Source organism: Tachyglossus aculeatus, chromosome 2, assembly GCF_015852505.1.
Source record: "Tachyglossus aculeatus isolate mTacAcu1 chromosome 2, mTacAcu1.pri, whole genome shotgun sequence".
In the NCBI taxonomy this organism is placed as follows: domain Eukaryota; kingdom Metazoa; phylum Chordata; class Mammalia; order Monotremata; family Tachyglossidae; genus Tachyglossus; species Tachyglossus aculeatus.
Window position 1 is genome coordinate 9,888,578 of NC_052067.1, and position 16,263 is coordinate 9,904,840.

General features: G+C 41.3%; 1 protein-coding gene across 1 annotated transcript in view; it reads left to right on the forward strand.

Moving 5' to 3' along the window:
• Nucleotides 1-16,263, forward strand: part of AHR (aryl hydrocarbon receptor) — an 82,679-nt gene that overhangs the window by 48,686 nt on the left and 17,730 nt on the right. The window contains exons 3-7 of the mRNA XM_038767699.1: nt 5,901-6,013; nt 8,365-8,454; nt 12,093-12,216; nt 12,663-12,793; nt 16,003-16,205. Of these exons, the coding sequence (XP_038623627.1) occupies nt 5,901-6,013; nt 8,365-8,454; nt 12,093-12,216; nt 12,663-12,793; nt 16,003-16,205 (661 nt within the window). The remainder of the gene's footprint in view (nt 1-5,900; nt 6,014-8,364; nt 8,455-12,092; nt 12,217-12,662; nt 12,794-16,002; nt 16,206-16,263) is intronic.

The window sequence follows — 16,263 nt, forward strand, 5'->3', positions numbered from 1 at the left end:
GGGCAGTGTAATGACACTGTGCGGTAACCTCAGTCTCCGGGCAGATGTGAAGCAGCATGGCTCAGTGGAAAGAGCCCGGGCTTTGGAGTCAGAGGTCACGGGTTCAAATCCCGGCTCGGCCAATTATGAGCTGTGTGACTTTGGGCAAGGCACTTCACTTCTCTGTGCCTCAGTTACCTCATCTGTAAAATGGGGATTAAGACTGTGAGCCCCAAGTGGGACAACCTGATCACCTTGTATCTACCCCAGCACTTAGAACAGTACCTGGCACATAGTAGAAGCTTAACAAATACTATTCATTCATTCAGTTGCATTTATTGAGCACTTACTGTATGCAGAACACTGTACTAAGTGCTTGGAAAGTACAGTCCGGCAACAGATAGAGACAATCCCTACCCAACAATGGGCTCACAGTCTAGAAGGAACTAATTATTATTATTATACATAAAGAAAACTAGAAATAATGAAAACAGGAAACTCTAAAAAGGCACGGGCAACAATAGATTTCAACCATTATGGCTGAAGGAACAGAGTTTCAGGTCACCACATCGGCAGGGTTGAAGAGAGTCAATGAGTCACAGGAACTACAGGCTTCCTAATTAATGCTCTAATGGTTGAGAGGGTGTTACCCTGCTGTATTGTCACAAGACAGCATGTAAGCTCTTTGAGGGCAGGGACAATGTCTACCAATTCTGTTTTACTCTCCCAACCACTTAGTACCAGGCTCTGCACCCAGTAAGAGCTCAATAAATACCATCGATCGGTTGACGGGAGCTCCTGGAGAATATTCCCCTGGCCGCAGCCTTTCATTTTTCTTTGGTTTCATGTTTTCATTTATGTTTTTGTTTTGTTTTCATTTTTCTTTTTCTGTTGTTTTATGGTTTTAGTCTAAGTCATTCTGTTCTTGAACACTAGAACTAGATCGAGTTGGATGCAGTCCCTTTACCACATAGGGCTCACAGTCATTCATTTATTCATATTTATTGAGTGCTTACTGTGTGCAAAGCACTGTACTAAGTGCTTGGGATTGTGCAGTATGACAATTAACAGACACATCCCTGCCCGCAATGAACTAAGATTCTAGATGAGGGGACAAACATTAATATAGATAAATAAATTACAGCAGCGTGGCTCAGTGGAAATAATGATAATGATGGCATTTGTTAAGCGCTTACTATGTGCAAAGCAGTGTTCTAAGCGCCAAAAGAGCATGGGCTTTGGAGTCAGAGGTCATGGGTTCGAATGCCGACTCCACCAATTGTCAGCTGTGTGACTTTGGGCAAGTCACTTCACTTCTCTGGGCCTCAGTTTCCTCATCTGTAAAATGGGAGTTAAGACGGTGAGCAACCCCCCAGTGGGACAACCTAATTATCTTGTATCCTCCCTAGTGCTTAGAATAGTGCTTTGCACATAGTAAGCGCTTAATAAATGACATCATCATTATTATTATTATTATATATACAACTGTATACATATGTGCTTGGGGAGGGGAGGGGAGAGGAGGGAGGTTAAATGAAAGTGCAAATAAGAGCCGAGCAGAAGGGAGTGGGAGAAGAGAGGAGGGCTTAGGGAAAGCTTCTTGGAGGAGATGTCTTAATCCCTATTTTGCGGATAAGTGAGGCACCAAGTAGTGAAGCAACTTGCCCAAGGTGTCACACCAGGAAAGTGGCAGAGCTGTGACTAGAACTCAGGTCCTTCTGACTCCCAGTCACGTGCTCTATCCACAAGTCCACATTGCTTCATTCTTCTGACATCACATTCTATTCAGATGATGATGATGAGGGCGTTTATTATGTGCAAAGCACTGTTCTAAGCGCTGGGGAGGTTACAAGGTGATCAGGTTGTCCCTTAGGGAACTCACAGTCTTAATCCCCATTTTCCAGATGAGGTAACAGGCACAGAGAAGTGAAGTGACTTGCCCAAAGTCACACAGCTGACAGTTGGCAGAGCCGGGATTTGAATTCACGAACTCTGACTCCAAAACCCAGGCTCTTTCCACTGAGCCATGCTGTCAAAGGAACTTTCTGATTTTCTTTTTTACTAGCGTTGTATTAAAAACATGTATTGAAAATGTGTTTTGTGGGAGAGTCAAGCTTATCAAATTTCCTGGAACTGTCACTTTATGGATACTTGTTTGAGCTCCCACCAAAATTAGGATTTAATGATCAAGTGTATGATAACACACTTTTGCTTCATTTATGGCCAGTTTTAATGCATGCATTATAGCTTAATTTTTTTTAGGGGAGGCGGGGTGGTATTCCTTTAGATAAGAAATGGAAAGAGAAATTTGTCATATTACAGTGCTCACTGTCAATAATTAGGTTAGTGCAAAGCTAAAACTGCAGTAATCCGGAAAGTGAGGAACTACAGGGGTCTCCTTTAGCCTTTTCTAAAAGGAATTCATTCATACTTTCTATCGATTGAAGATATCAAGACATTTATTTCAGCCCATTTTAGAAGTTACAGGAAAATTAGGTGGGTCACCCTCACACTGATGCCCTCACATACCACAGTGGAGTGTAAATTATCAAGACTGTTTCTGTGCAGTAAATGTACTATATGAGTATTTAATCATCGAGAGTGACATCATACTCAAAAATGGGGCATAAAAGTGTGTACTGGATTAGAAAACCCCCTAAGGGGCTTTCAAGCTCTTTTCATTTCACTCATAGTTACCAAATGATAAACTCAAAATGTGATGTTATTCATTTGCTTTGAAGTTCAGAAAAAACGACCATCTTATGATAAGGCTCAAAATCCTCCTACAGGCATTCTTCGTTATCTAGTCTTGTGCTAATGGAAGAGGGGAGTGGCATATGTAATCTAAAATAACTATTAATGTGAAACAGGAAAGGCATCTCATGCCTAGGTGGGCAGAGGGGAGATTTCTGGCATTTGACAAGATAGTTGGGGGAATGTAGCCTGGTGAATCTCCTGGTGCGGACTGTGTATGCTGCAGTGTGAGAGAAAGCCAGGGGAAAGGAAGGAAGCCCGGCTCATGACTGATAGGAAGCTAGCCTGGTTGGGTAACAACACGTAGAAGTGAGCGTTGACTGTAGTAAGGGGTTTCTGTGATTCACTTTGGGAATTTCCTATATGTCAGTGACAGTCGTGTAGATAGTAATCCCACTGGCAATTAGAAGGGGAGTGAATCAGGTACAGATGCTTGTAAAAAATAGGTTGATATTTGTGGACTTGCTGTTAGTCACCACGTGCTTCTTGGGACAAAGCTGGTTGCTAAACAACATTTTGGAATATGCATAAATAAGGTGTTCTGTTTTTCATATAGGGAAGATTCTAGTGGAGATGAGTATGATAATGCTTTAGATCCTTGGTATCAGATTTTTTTTGGTGCTTTTTGCCTATCTTTTTTTTTTTGAGTAGATATTGTTGGCTTAAACTTTCATGCTTGATGTCAGTCCAGCAGTAAAGCCTTATGAAAAATCTATTCTGCCATCTTTGAAGGACAGAGAGAAAAGCACAATTTCTCTTTAAAGTCTCCCTGCTACAAAATCTTAATTCCTTTCAGCATTCCCATTGTTCATTTGGCCCTGCCTCATATAATACAGAATAGTATTAGGGCCTGAAGACACCTCTTAATTGTAGTGTGAAGCTTCTATCACATTAAATATATTTTTTCCATTTTGTAAGATGACATAACCGGGTAATGTCACTGGAGCATACCCCCACGAGCGTCCTCCCCCTTCCTTAGTTATGGTACTTGTTAGGCACTTACCTTGTTCTAGGCACTGTCCTAAACGTTGGAGTGGATACAAGATAATAATTTTGGACACAATTACTGTCCCACATGGGACTCACAGTCTGCATCAGAAGGAGTAGGATTTAATCCCCATGTTGTCGTGTCTTATGCCGTCGAGTCATTTCCAACCCACAGTGACCCAGAACACCCACTCTCCATCTGCGATTGATCTGGTAGTGGATCCAGAGAGTTTTCTTGGTAAAAATCCAGAATGTTTACCATTACCACTTTCCACGCAATAAACTTGAGTGTCCGCCCTTGACTCTTTCCCATTCCACTGCTGCCCAGCATGGGTGAGTTTGTACTTGTAGCAGATTGCCTTTTACTCGTTAGCCACTGCCCAAGCTAGGAATGGAATGGGTAGGCATCTGCTTGACTCTCCCTCCCGTAGCTGAGATTGGTAGAGGACTGGAAACTCTCCAGGTGCCACCCCGAGAAGTGAATCCCCATGTTACAGATGAGGAAATTGAGGCACAAGGAAGTTAAGTGACTTGCCCAGGGTCACACACCAGACCAGTGGTGGAGCTGGGATTAGAACCTAGGTCCTCTGACTCTCAGGGCCTTGCTCTTTCCACTAAGCTACACCACTTCCTTATGATCCTCCCTGTAGCTCATCATCTTCCCCGGATTGTCTTTTCACCAGCCATGTACTAGTAGTTTAAGTAGATTGTTGAGAGGCTGTGTGGCATAATGGAGAGAGTATTGGACTAAAACCCTGAATCTAGTTCCAGCTGTTCAACTCGCCTGCTGTGTGATCTTTGGCAGGGTCATTTCACTTCTCTGGGCCTCAGTTTCCTCATAATAATAATAATAATGACATTTATTAAGCGCTTACTATGTGTAAAGCACTGTTCTAAGTGCTGGGGAGGTTACAAAGTGATCATGTTGTCCCGGGGTGGGGGTGGGGGTTCACAGTCATCATCCCCATTTTACAGATGAGGTAACTGAGGCCCAGAGAAGTGAAGTGACTTGCCCGAAGTCACACAGCTGACAGTTGGTGGAGCTGGGATTTGAACCCATGACCTCTGACTCCAAAGCCCGGGCTCTTTCCACTGAACCACGCTGCTTCTCCCGAATCTCATCGGGAATATGGGGATAAAATGAATGACCTCCTTCCCGTACAGGCTAAGCGCTGTGTAGAACAGGACTGTTGCCGAATCTGATTTATCTCGTGTGTATCTCATTGCTTAGTTTGGGCCTTGGCCCATCATAAGTAGTTGATAAATACATCATTCCATTAGGGAGTTGGGCTATTTATAGCCCAGAGACTTGGTTTCTAGAGGAGATGAGTTCTTTTAGCAGGCCTACTCTGTTGCTCCCACCATAGTCTTTTGCTTCCCAGATTAAAACATCGTGCTTAAGTTTCATTGGCTGGAGAGGCTCTGTTCATTCCCAAGAGACCCAAGAATGCATCCAGGCAAAGCCTAGAACTGGAAAAACAAATCCTCTCATGCCCTAATAAAGGCTCTGGCTTCACTTCGAAACCTTTATTCAAACTCTGCAATGCGATGAAGCCTTGCACCTGTGCAGCGTAGTTGTCACCACACTTCCTGACTTGAACACTTGATTCATAATTTGGGTTTCATCTGGCAGTAAGGTTCATTTCTATTTTTATATTTTAGACATTTTGACAGCCTTTAGGCAATTAAATGGAAGACTGGAGGGAAATGCGGTGTAATCGGAAGTTTAAATAAAGGAAAGTCTAGAGTTGAGTAAATCAAGATTTTACTTCTGACATGACCGTGACTAAGCGTAGAAGACATTTTCAAGGGCTAGAGGTTGGAGTCTTCCAACTGCCCAGTACTTCGCTCTGCCCTCGTAGGGAATGAATGGATGGATCGATGGCTGGCTGGATGAACAGACAGATGGATGGATAACAAATGTTTTAGGCCTAATGATATTTGAAAACTGTTTGTACTGTGGTTGTCCTCAAAGTATAGTCTGTATAAATGTGCATCCATTATGAATTTGCTCACATTGTAACATGTTTCCGCTTAGGAATTTTACCATTAACATCTTCAAAATGCACGGTAAAATGAAAGCTCAAACTTTAAGGGTGGTTTTTTTTTAAGTTTTATTTGTTTTTCCTTTGGTGATGTTTTACGACTATCTTGAAAAAAAAATGTTTTCCCCCTTCTAGTTGCATTAAAATCATCCAACTGTATCCAGTCGGACAAAAATGGCATTAATGATAGCTGCAGAACAAAACAGGGGGACAGCCTAAATCTACAAGAAGGAGAACTCTTATTACAGGTAAGGTTTCATGGTATATTAATACATGCCAAATAACATAAAACAGATCAATGGCTTGGGTTTCTAGAAAGAAATGCAACCTTTATTTTTCCGAATATTTCTAAAAATGTCCTGCTCCAATTTCCTGCACTCATCATTTTAATCACATTCTACCTCACTGCATTATCTCACTTATTTTTAAACACTTGGATACTTCAGTTGGATATTTCAGTTGGATATACACTTGGATACACACAGCAGCACATTTCATGTCATGTCATGTCACATTTCATGTCATGTCTTCTTGAAATGTCAAGAGCACTCTCACACTGTTTTCTGAATGCCCTGTTATAATAACAATAATAATTGTCATATTTGTTAAGCACTTACAATGTGCTAATGTCTGTGCCCTTTAAATCCTTAACATTCACCCCACCTTCAGCCCCACAAGCACTTTTTTACAAATTCATAATTTAGTTTAATGCCTGTCTCCCCCATTTAGACAGTAAGCTCCTGGTGGGCCGGGAACATGTCTACAAACTCTGTTGTATTCTACTCCCCCAAGCATTTATGACAATGCCTTGCACACAGTAAGCACTCCGTAAGTACCATTGATTGATTGCTTGATTGATTAGGCTAAAAACATTCAAATAAAAATCATCAAAAAGGAATTCTGTTTACCTAAGTATATAAGAAATGACTTTCTGTATGAGACAGCCCATGCAGTCCAGAGTTCTGCTTCTGATAGTGGCAACGAAAGATACCTGGGACCGGTTTGTCGACTGTTTGGCTAGCAAACTCATGTATAAATACTCAGCATGTATCTGCCCTCTATATGCAAGCCTTCTAACATTCTTAACTTTTCTCACTACATCTCAAAGTGATTCTTTGGCACATCGTGGACCAGTTTGCTGGTTTAATTTTCGGGGTACTGATTCTTCTTTTAAAAAAATAATCTTTTATGTGTTATGTTACAGCTAAATCATTTTCAGCTGTTTAGTCAATTTCATCTCTCACATTTTTTAACCTTTTTTCTTGGTCAGGGTTTAATTGTTTGGTTTACTCTTTCATCATTATCCCAAGCATTTATTGAGTGTCTACTGTGTCATCATAAGGTGACAACCAAAGTCCTTGTTCTCCCAGCCGTTGTCATTCCAAGGCAAGGTGATGATGGGTTGGATCCTGTTTTTCTAGAAACTTGAGTGAAAAGCACAGTAACAAAATTAGGTTCATATTAAGGGAACTTTTACTGGCAAAATGGATTGTTTTAGAGTGTAACAGATAAACAAAAATTAGTCAAAGCAGTTGCTGCTCTCAGATTCATCTATTTGTAGGTCACTATTTGCAGTGCCCCTTTGTACTCTAACCTCGTTGTAAGCAGGGAATATGTCTGTTTATTGTTGTATTTTACTCTCCCAACCTCTTAAGTACAGTGTACACAATAAGCACTCAATAAATATGAATAAATGCATGAATAAACATTAGGGCAAATTGATCTAAGGGCCATGCTGAAATGCATCGTTTTGGCGTCATCGTCTTCCACCTTCATTGTCATGGGGTGGCTTGACAGAAGCACCTACAGGTGGACAGATTTCTTTCAAAACTGTGAGATGAAAAAGCAAGGTTATTGCAATAATTTACAATTATCTATAAATCCGTGACAACACCTTGGTTTTCTCCTTGGTGCCTACGTGCATATCAAATGTTTTAAGAACTATATCACTTAAATGTAATTTGTGAAAACAATGGATTTCTAGACTTTTAAATTTACTGAAATTGGCACATACGTTGAAATTCAAATCATAGCAATGAAACATAAATTAAAGGGAAGAACGTGGCTGTTTTCAGCTTTCAGAAGTGTAATTTAGCCAATCACTTGTTCTCTTGAATTTAGATGGCTTCAAATTTCCCACGCTTTGGGGGATTGCGTGAGGGACGGATGCTATGAGGGAAGAGTGACAAGTTTTCATTGTTTAGTGATTGTGTCCCTTCCTGCAGCTCTAATGTTTCTTGTGCATACTAGAAATTCTCCATTTTCACCATCCAAAGACATTCTGTATCCAGAACGATATAATAGAGATTTCTGGTTAATCTCGTCACTCTCATGGGGGATATAGGTGTGGCAAAATTAACTTTGAGGCGTTATTTTTTCTGAAGGAATCCTGTGAAATAGCATTTGCTTTAAAGATAATGAATATGTTTTAAGAAGACAATACGGACAACACCAACATTTAACCACTCCCCAGTTGTGAGGACAAATCATTAATTATCTTCTCACAATTAATCTTCGTTTGTTTTATTCTTTAGAATTAAATTTGAATAATCTTTGTCTTTCACTCCACTGATTTGTCTGTGGCTTTCATTTTCTCTAGGCTTTAAATGGCTTTGTGCTGGTTGTTACAACTGATGCTTTGGTCTTTTATGCGTCATCTACTATCCAGGACTACCTTGGCTTCCAACAAGTAGGTGTATTTTACTCTTTCTTTATGCTAACAACCGTAATAATAATAATTATGATATCGAGCATTTACTGTGTACCATGCACTGTACTAAGCGCTGGGGTGGATACAAGCAAATTGGGTTGGACACAGTCCCTATCCCATGTGGGGCTCACAGTCTCAATCCCCATTTTATAGATAACTGAGGCAAAGAGAAGTGAAGTGACTTGCCCAAGGTCACACAGCAGACAAGTGGCAGAGCTGGGATTAGAACCCATAACCTTCTGAATCCCAGGCCCGTGCTTTATCCGCAACACCATGTACTTTGAGTGTACATGAAGACTTTCTTTGTAATATTTCTACCCAAATTTGAAAGTGCGTTTGTGTAATCCCCTAAATTTCATGCTTTTATACCCTGCTCGGTTTCAGAATGAATATAGAGGTAATGAAGTTTGATGCCTAACAAAATAGGTGGTGTTCCATTGTCTTGTTAGAGAGGGAAGGACACATTCACACCTTATGTACGTTTCTTGGAACTGGTGTTTTGCAATCTCTCCGGTTACTGCTCAACTCTGTTTCGACTTGCACGTGATTCATGGTGGATAAGTTTCTTCCATATTAAGATTTAATTGGCTAGGTCCTGGCAGTGTTACATGAAAGTTAGGCACTTCAGAAGGTTTATTTATCTCTTTCAGGCCATTAAACAAGTTGGAATAAGGCTGCCAATTACCATGCATTCAGATTTCTTTTTCTTTTCAAGAGGCAGGCAAGTGCCAAGTACAAGCCCCTAGGATGAAATTCATACTTCATCTGAAGTAGATGCAGTGTATTTTCTGAAATGAAGTATTCACACTGCAGGGCCAGAGGGGGAGAAAAGTGAGGTCTGAAATTCTGTGCGGCAGCTGGGTAAAAAGACGGGGCTTACCAAAATAATGTCACTGGGGTGGTTTGGTCACCACTGCTTTTCCATCACTCCCTCTTCTTGAGAATAATATTAATAGTGGCACTGGTTAAGTGCTTGCGAGCATGGCCTAGTGGATAGAACATGAGCCTGAGAGTCAGAAGGTCATGAGTTCTAATCCCAGCTCTGCCACTTGTCTGCTGTGTGACCTTGGACAAGTCATTTCACTTCTCTGGGCCTCAGTTGCTTCATCTCTAAAATGGGGATTGAGACAGCGAGCCCACGTGAGACAGGGACCGTGCCCAGTCCAATTTGCCTGTATCCACTCCCAACAGTGCCTGACACATAGTAAAGCGCTTAACAAATATTATTATTATGTGCTGAGCACTTGGATCTGTGACCTTTGGGCATTTCATATTCACCCCACCCTCAACTCCATGGCACTTGAGTAGAGCTCTTTAAATTATATATTAGAAGTTATTGATTTATATTAAGGTCTGTCTCCCTCTCTAGGCTCTTAGCTTGTTGTGGGTAGGGGACGTGTCTACCAATGCAGTCGGTCAATCAAGGGTCTTTATTGAGCACGTACTACGTGCAGAGCACTGTACTAAGCTCATGTGGGAGTCCAGTACAACAGAATTAGCAGGCACATTCCCTGACCATAATGAGCTTATAGTCTAGATGACTGTTGTTAATTTCCCAAGCACTTAGTACGGTGCTTTGCACATAGTAAACGCTCAGTTGATGATGAGGGATAAAATCAGTCCAGTGGCTGTTGAAGGGGATGCTGTCCTTTAAATTTCAGGGACTGGGCCAGCCTGCATGTCCTCAGACGTTTCTTTAAAATCCAGGCTTCCCCAGCCCCTCCCCTTTCTCATTTAGCCTATCCATGGGGGACTGGCAGAGATGATAATCATAATGATGGTATTTGATAAGCACTTACTATGTGCTAAGCACCGTTCTAAACGCTGGGGTAGATACAAGGTAATCAGATTGCCCCATGTAGGGCTCACAGTCTTAATCCCCATTTTACTGATGAGGTAACTGTGGCACAGAGAAGTTAAGTGGCTTGCCTAATGTCACACAGCAGACAAGTGGCAGAACGGGGATTAGAACTCATGTCCTTTGATTCCCAAGCCCGTGCTCTTTCCACGAGGCATTAAAAACACACCTGGGCGCTGATCACAAACCCGCCCCACCCCCTAGCTCTTCATCTGTACTTCACTGTACTAAGCGCTTAGTACAGTGCTCTGCACACAGTAAGCGCTCAATAAATACGATTGATGATGATCTCCCCCTCAGACTATAAGCTCATTTTGGGTAGGAATGAATCAATCATATTTATTGAGCGCTTCCTGTGTGGAGAGCACTGCATTAAGTGCTTGGGAAAGCACAAGTACCAATAACAGAGTTGGTAGACACACTCCCTGCTCACAACGAACTTAGAGTCTAGGGGGATTGTTTACCCACCCTTTTGTATTGTACTCTCCCAAGCGCCTCATATAATGCTTCCTACCCTGTAACAGCTCAATAAATACCATTGCTGGATTTATTGATTGATTAAATGCTCCAAGATAATTAGTTCAGATACAGTCGCTGTCCCACATAGAATTACCCTCCTGAGCCTTTCTTGACTCCCTAGCAGGAAGAGAAACAAATAAACAGGGAGAGGGGAGGGGAAGGAGTAATTATGGGCTTCCCTCTAGACTGTAAGCATGTTCTGCTTAGAACAGTGCTTGGCACGTAGTAAGCACTTAGCAAATACCATCATTATTATTATTATGCTTTTACTATGTGCCGAGCACTGTTCTAAGCAGTGGGGTAGATACAAGTTAATCAATTTGGACACAGTCCCTGTCCTACATAGAGAAGCAGTGTGGCTCAATGGAAAGAGCACGGGCTTTGGAGTCAGAGTTCATGGGTTCAAATCCCAGCTCTGCCAATTGTCAGCTGTGTGACTCTGGGCAAGTCACTTAACTTCTCTGTGCCTCAGTTACCTCATCTGTAAAATGTGGATTAAAACTCTGAGCCCCCTGTGGGACAACCTGATCGCCTTCTAACCTCCCCAGAGCTTAGAACAATCAATCAATCAATCATATTTATTGAGCGCTTATTGTGTGCAGAGCACTGTACTAAGCGCTTGGGAAGTACAAGTTGGCAACATAGACAGTCCCTACCCAACAGTGGGCTCACAGTCTAGAAGGGAGAAGAACAGTGTTCTGCACATAGTAAGTGCTTAATAAATACCATCATTATTATTATTATTGGGCTCATAGTCTTAATCCCCATTTTACAGATGAGGTAACTGAGGCCCACAGAAGTGAAGTGACTTGCCCAAGGCCCTAGAGCAGACATATGGCAAAGCTGGGATTAGAATCCAGGTCCATCTGACACCCAGGCCCCTGTGTCTGTTTACTGTTGTATTGGATTTATTGGATTCTCCCACGCATGTAGTTCAGTGCTCCGTACACAGTAAGTGCTCAATAAATATGATTGAGTAAATGAATTCAGACATTATTGTTGGGTCGTTAACGGCCCTTGGACCACAGTGCAGAGACCATGTCTCTGAGTTTGCCAGCTCCCTTGAGGCAAAGAAACAGTAGAACCTGTCAGAGTTTTCATTCAGTCCATCAGTGGTATTTTTTGAGCCCTTACTGTGTGGAGAGCCCTGTACTAAGCGCTTGGGGGAGTCCAGTGTAGCAGAGTTGGTAGGCACATTCCCTTCCCACAAGGTGATTATTCCTTTTACTTTCTCTTTTAGTCAGATGTTATTCATCAGAGCGTATTTGAACTTATCCACACTGAAGACAGGCCTGAATTTCAGCGTCAGCTTCACTGGGCATTAAACCCCATACAGTATGCAGACCCAGGGCAAAGACTGCCAGGTAAGATGACTTACCCAACCTGTTTCTGTTCTTTCGTTGGAATGAGGGTTATTTCATTTTTATTATCGTATCGTTTTGGAAAAAAAAAGCGGCAGAAACTAGAAATATTGGCTTGTTAAAAGAAAATATGCCTACGATGTTTGGATGAAGTGTTTTTAGTAAGTGTGCCGGAAAGATGAGTTCACTGATTATCACCTTTGTAAACTGCACAGTTTCTGTTCATTCAGGACACAGGTATAAAATGTAACGCTTAAAATGCATAATTAGTAGGAAGTGTTGATACCCACAGCTAGCTTGCCTGTAAGTCAGAGGGGAAATCGAAGGTGAACTAACTGTGTCTTATGTAGTGAGTAATTTTTGAAACAAATGCCAACTAATTTAAGTATGGAGTAGTGAAATACCAATATTCTGCTCTAATCTGATTCATCAATTTTTAATATTTACAGAAGGTAGTGATCTTTCACAACCAGCAACTTATTATAACCCAGAACAGCTTCCTCCAGAGAATTCTTCTTTTATGGAAAGATGCTTCATCTGTCGGTTAAGATGCCTCCTAGATAATTCATCTGGGTTCTTGGTAAGTGTCAAATTTGTAAATATAGTATTTTTGACATAAAATGATGAAAAATGGAGGAACAGTGGCAAACGGTTGAAGAAACCTGCAGAAAAGACAAAATTTTAGACTTAGTATCTTGGAATCAGTAATAGTTTTAGTAACTGATTTTTATATATATATACACAGGATATATATATATATATAAATATATATATATATATACATGTATACGTGTATGTATGCATATGCTTATTAAATGGTAGTAATAGTAATTCTCCTTCATTTTCGCTTAATGTTTTCTTGTTTTTCTGTGAGCTTGCCATGGAATGCTCCAACAGGAAAAGGCCTTTAGTAATTCTGCAGCCATTCCCCTCAGGTAGCTATAATGCCAGGAAGTTTTTCTGAGGGAGAATTGTTGCAACATATTATTTCCTTTTTTTTTAGGAGAAGAGTGTTTTCAATTAATAAAGACTAGGTCCTAGACTAGATCAGACTAGATCTAGACTAGCTCCAGGTTCTCAGCTTTTACACTTTGTAGTCTACGGCTCTTAATTGCACTGGCTGGTTATATTGCCACTAAAAACTTGGGCAATCATTCATTCATTCATGAGAAGCAGTATAGCTCAGTGGAAAGAGCCCGGGCTTGAGAGTCAGAGGTCATGGGTTCCAATCCCGGCTCTGCCAACTGTCAGCTGTGTGACTTTGGGCAAGTCACTTCACTTCTCTGAGCCTCAGTTACCTCATCTGTAAAATGGGGATTAAGACTGTGAGCCCCACGTGGGACAACCTGATCACCTTGTAACCTCCCCAGTGCTTAGAACAGTGCTTGGCACATAGTAAGTGCTTAATAAATGCCATCATTATCATTATTATTATTATTGTTATTATTCATTCAATCATATTTATTGAGTGCTTACTGTGTGCAGAGCACTGTACTAGACGCTTGGGAAGTACAAGTTGGCAACATATAGAGACGATCTATAGTGAGACAGTAGTGAGCAATAGTGGGCAATAGTGAGAATTCAGTTGGCAGTTTAGATTAAAACATTTAAAATGAGAGGAAGCTAAACTAGCCTCATGGTTAAAGGGGTATCAGATAGTTGATTTCAGTACCCCTGGAATCTACTTTTTGGGATAGGAGCTGTAGTCTAAAACTCAAGCACAGTAGCATCTTTACTTCCATATATTTGCCTCTACCATCTTATTCCCCCACTCCTCATTTTTGAAGAAGAAATCAAATATTTTTTGAAGCATTAATTGTAATCCATGCTGGGGTAGGTAGCAGGGCTAGGGTACCCAGGATACAGGTTTGAACCACGAAGCTTTCTTTTTCAAAAGTTGCAGGCATGGACCAGGGTAGGAAGAGAAGCAGCGTGGCTCAGTGGAAAGAGCCCGGCCTTTGGAGCCAGAGGTCATGGGTTCGAATTCCGACTCTGCCATATGTCTGCTGTGTGACCTTGGGCAAGTCACTTCACTTCTCTGAGCCTCAGTGACCTCATCTGTAAAATGGGGATGAAGACTGTGAGCCCCACATGGGACAACTTGATCACCTTGTATCCCCCTCCAGCGCTTAGAACAGTGCTCTGCACATAGTAAGCGCTTAATAAATGCCATCATTATATTATAAGAGAAGGGAGAGGGTTACTGTAATTCATCAAGGACTTGGAGAGTGCAATAGAAAGTGATATCTCATTTTTCTCTTCCTCCTCCTGCTTCCCTTATTGCTAGAAATAATAGTCCCACCCCTGTTTTTAGGTTGCAACATTAATGTGAGGAAATATGGTACGTTACACCCAGAAGTTAATATATTTCTTTTTGCCGTCTTGTTTTCTGACCTTGTTCTCATGTCTTATTCTGCAACATTCAACCGTTTTTCAGTTTTTCTCAATTATTCAGTTGGATAAAATCCTTTAACATTAGGTGGCGTTCAAATTCCTTCATTAAAGGAGCAAACTCCGATGATGCACAGTTTTCAATTCAATCCTAATACGTTTCATCGAGACTATAACAAATGCCATTGTTATTATTATTATTATAACAGGTGCCAAGTAACTACCTCAGTTAAAATAATTGAACTATGCTTTCTTTCAGCAGCGTTGGCTTAATGGATAGATTGGATAGAGCATGGACTTGGGAAGGACATGGATTCATTCAGTCGTATTTATTCAGCACTTACTGTGTGCAAAGCACTGTACTAAGCATGTGAGTAAGTGTTCTAATTCCAGCTCTGCCACATGTCTGCTGTTTGACTTTGGGCAAGTCACTTCACTTCTTTGGGCCTCAGTTACCTCGTCTGTAAAATGGGGATTAAGAATGTTAGCCCCCTGTGGGGCAGGGACTGGGTCCAACATAATAATAATAATAATGGTATTTGTTAAGCACTTACTATATGCCAAGCACTGTTCTAAGCGCTAGGATAGATACAAGATAATCAGGTTGTCCCTTTTAGGGCTCACACTTTTAATCCCCATTTTGCAGATGAGGTAACTAAGGCACAGAGAAGTTGTGACTTGTCCAAGTTTACACAGCAGACAAGTGATTAACATGATTAACCCCAGCGCTTAGAACAGTGCTTGGCACATAGTAAGTGCTTGACAAGTACCGTAATTATTATTAATCGTTCTTTCTATTTTAAGTGGCATCTTAGCATTTAGGAGTATTAATAATAATTATTGTATTAGTTAAGTGTTTACTCTGTGCCAAGCACTGTACTAAACACTGGGGTAGATACAAGATAATCAGTTCCCACATGGGGCTCACATTCTAAGTAGGAGGGAGAACAGGTATTAAATCCCCATTTTGCAGATGAGGGAACTGAAGCACAGAGAAGTTTAAGTGACTTGTCCAAAGTCACACAGCAGGTAAGTGGCAGAGCTGATATTAGGAGTCAGAGCACCTCTCTGCTCCGACTCCTAGACCCAAGCTCTTTCCACTAGGAAACACTGCTTCCTCAAGACCACAGTCATTATTATTATTATTACTTGGGTGGTTAGTATTTGCCACCTGAGAATAGGAAGAGAGGGGGGAAAAATGACACACTGTCTGATGTTGAGTTACAGGAGCTCAGCTGAGTTCGTCTCAGGATGAAACTACTATCAAACCTTGAGCAGGCTGATTAAGCCTCTTCTCCCCCATGCCACATAAGCATGTGTGCACAGAAGCATGTTCTCTTTTTTTCCTGTAGCTATTCCATTTTTCAAATCCTAACTTGGCTTTCCCTCTTTTTGAAGGCTATGAATTTTCAAGGACGCCTAAAATTCCTGCATGGGCAGAACAAGAAAGGGAAGGATGGGACCACAATTGCCCCACAATTGGCCTTGTTTGCAGTAGCAACTCCGCTTCAACCTCCATCTATACTAGAAATCCGAACTAAAAATTTCATCTTCAGGACTAAGCACAAATTAGACTTCACTCCGACGGGCTGTGATGCCAAGTAAGTCCTGGTTTGTGAACAGTTTTGTTTTCCTACAACATTTATTTCTCTTATCTAA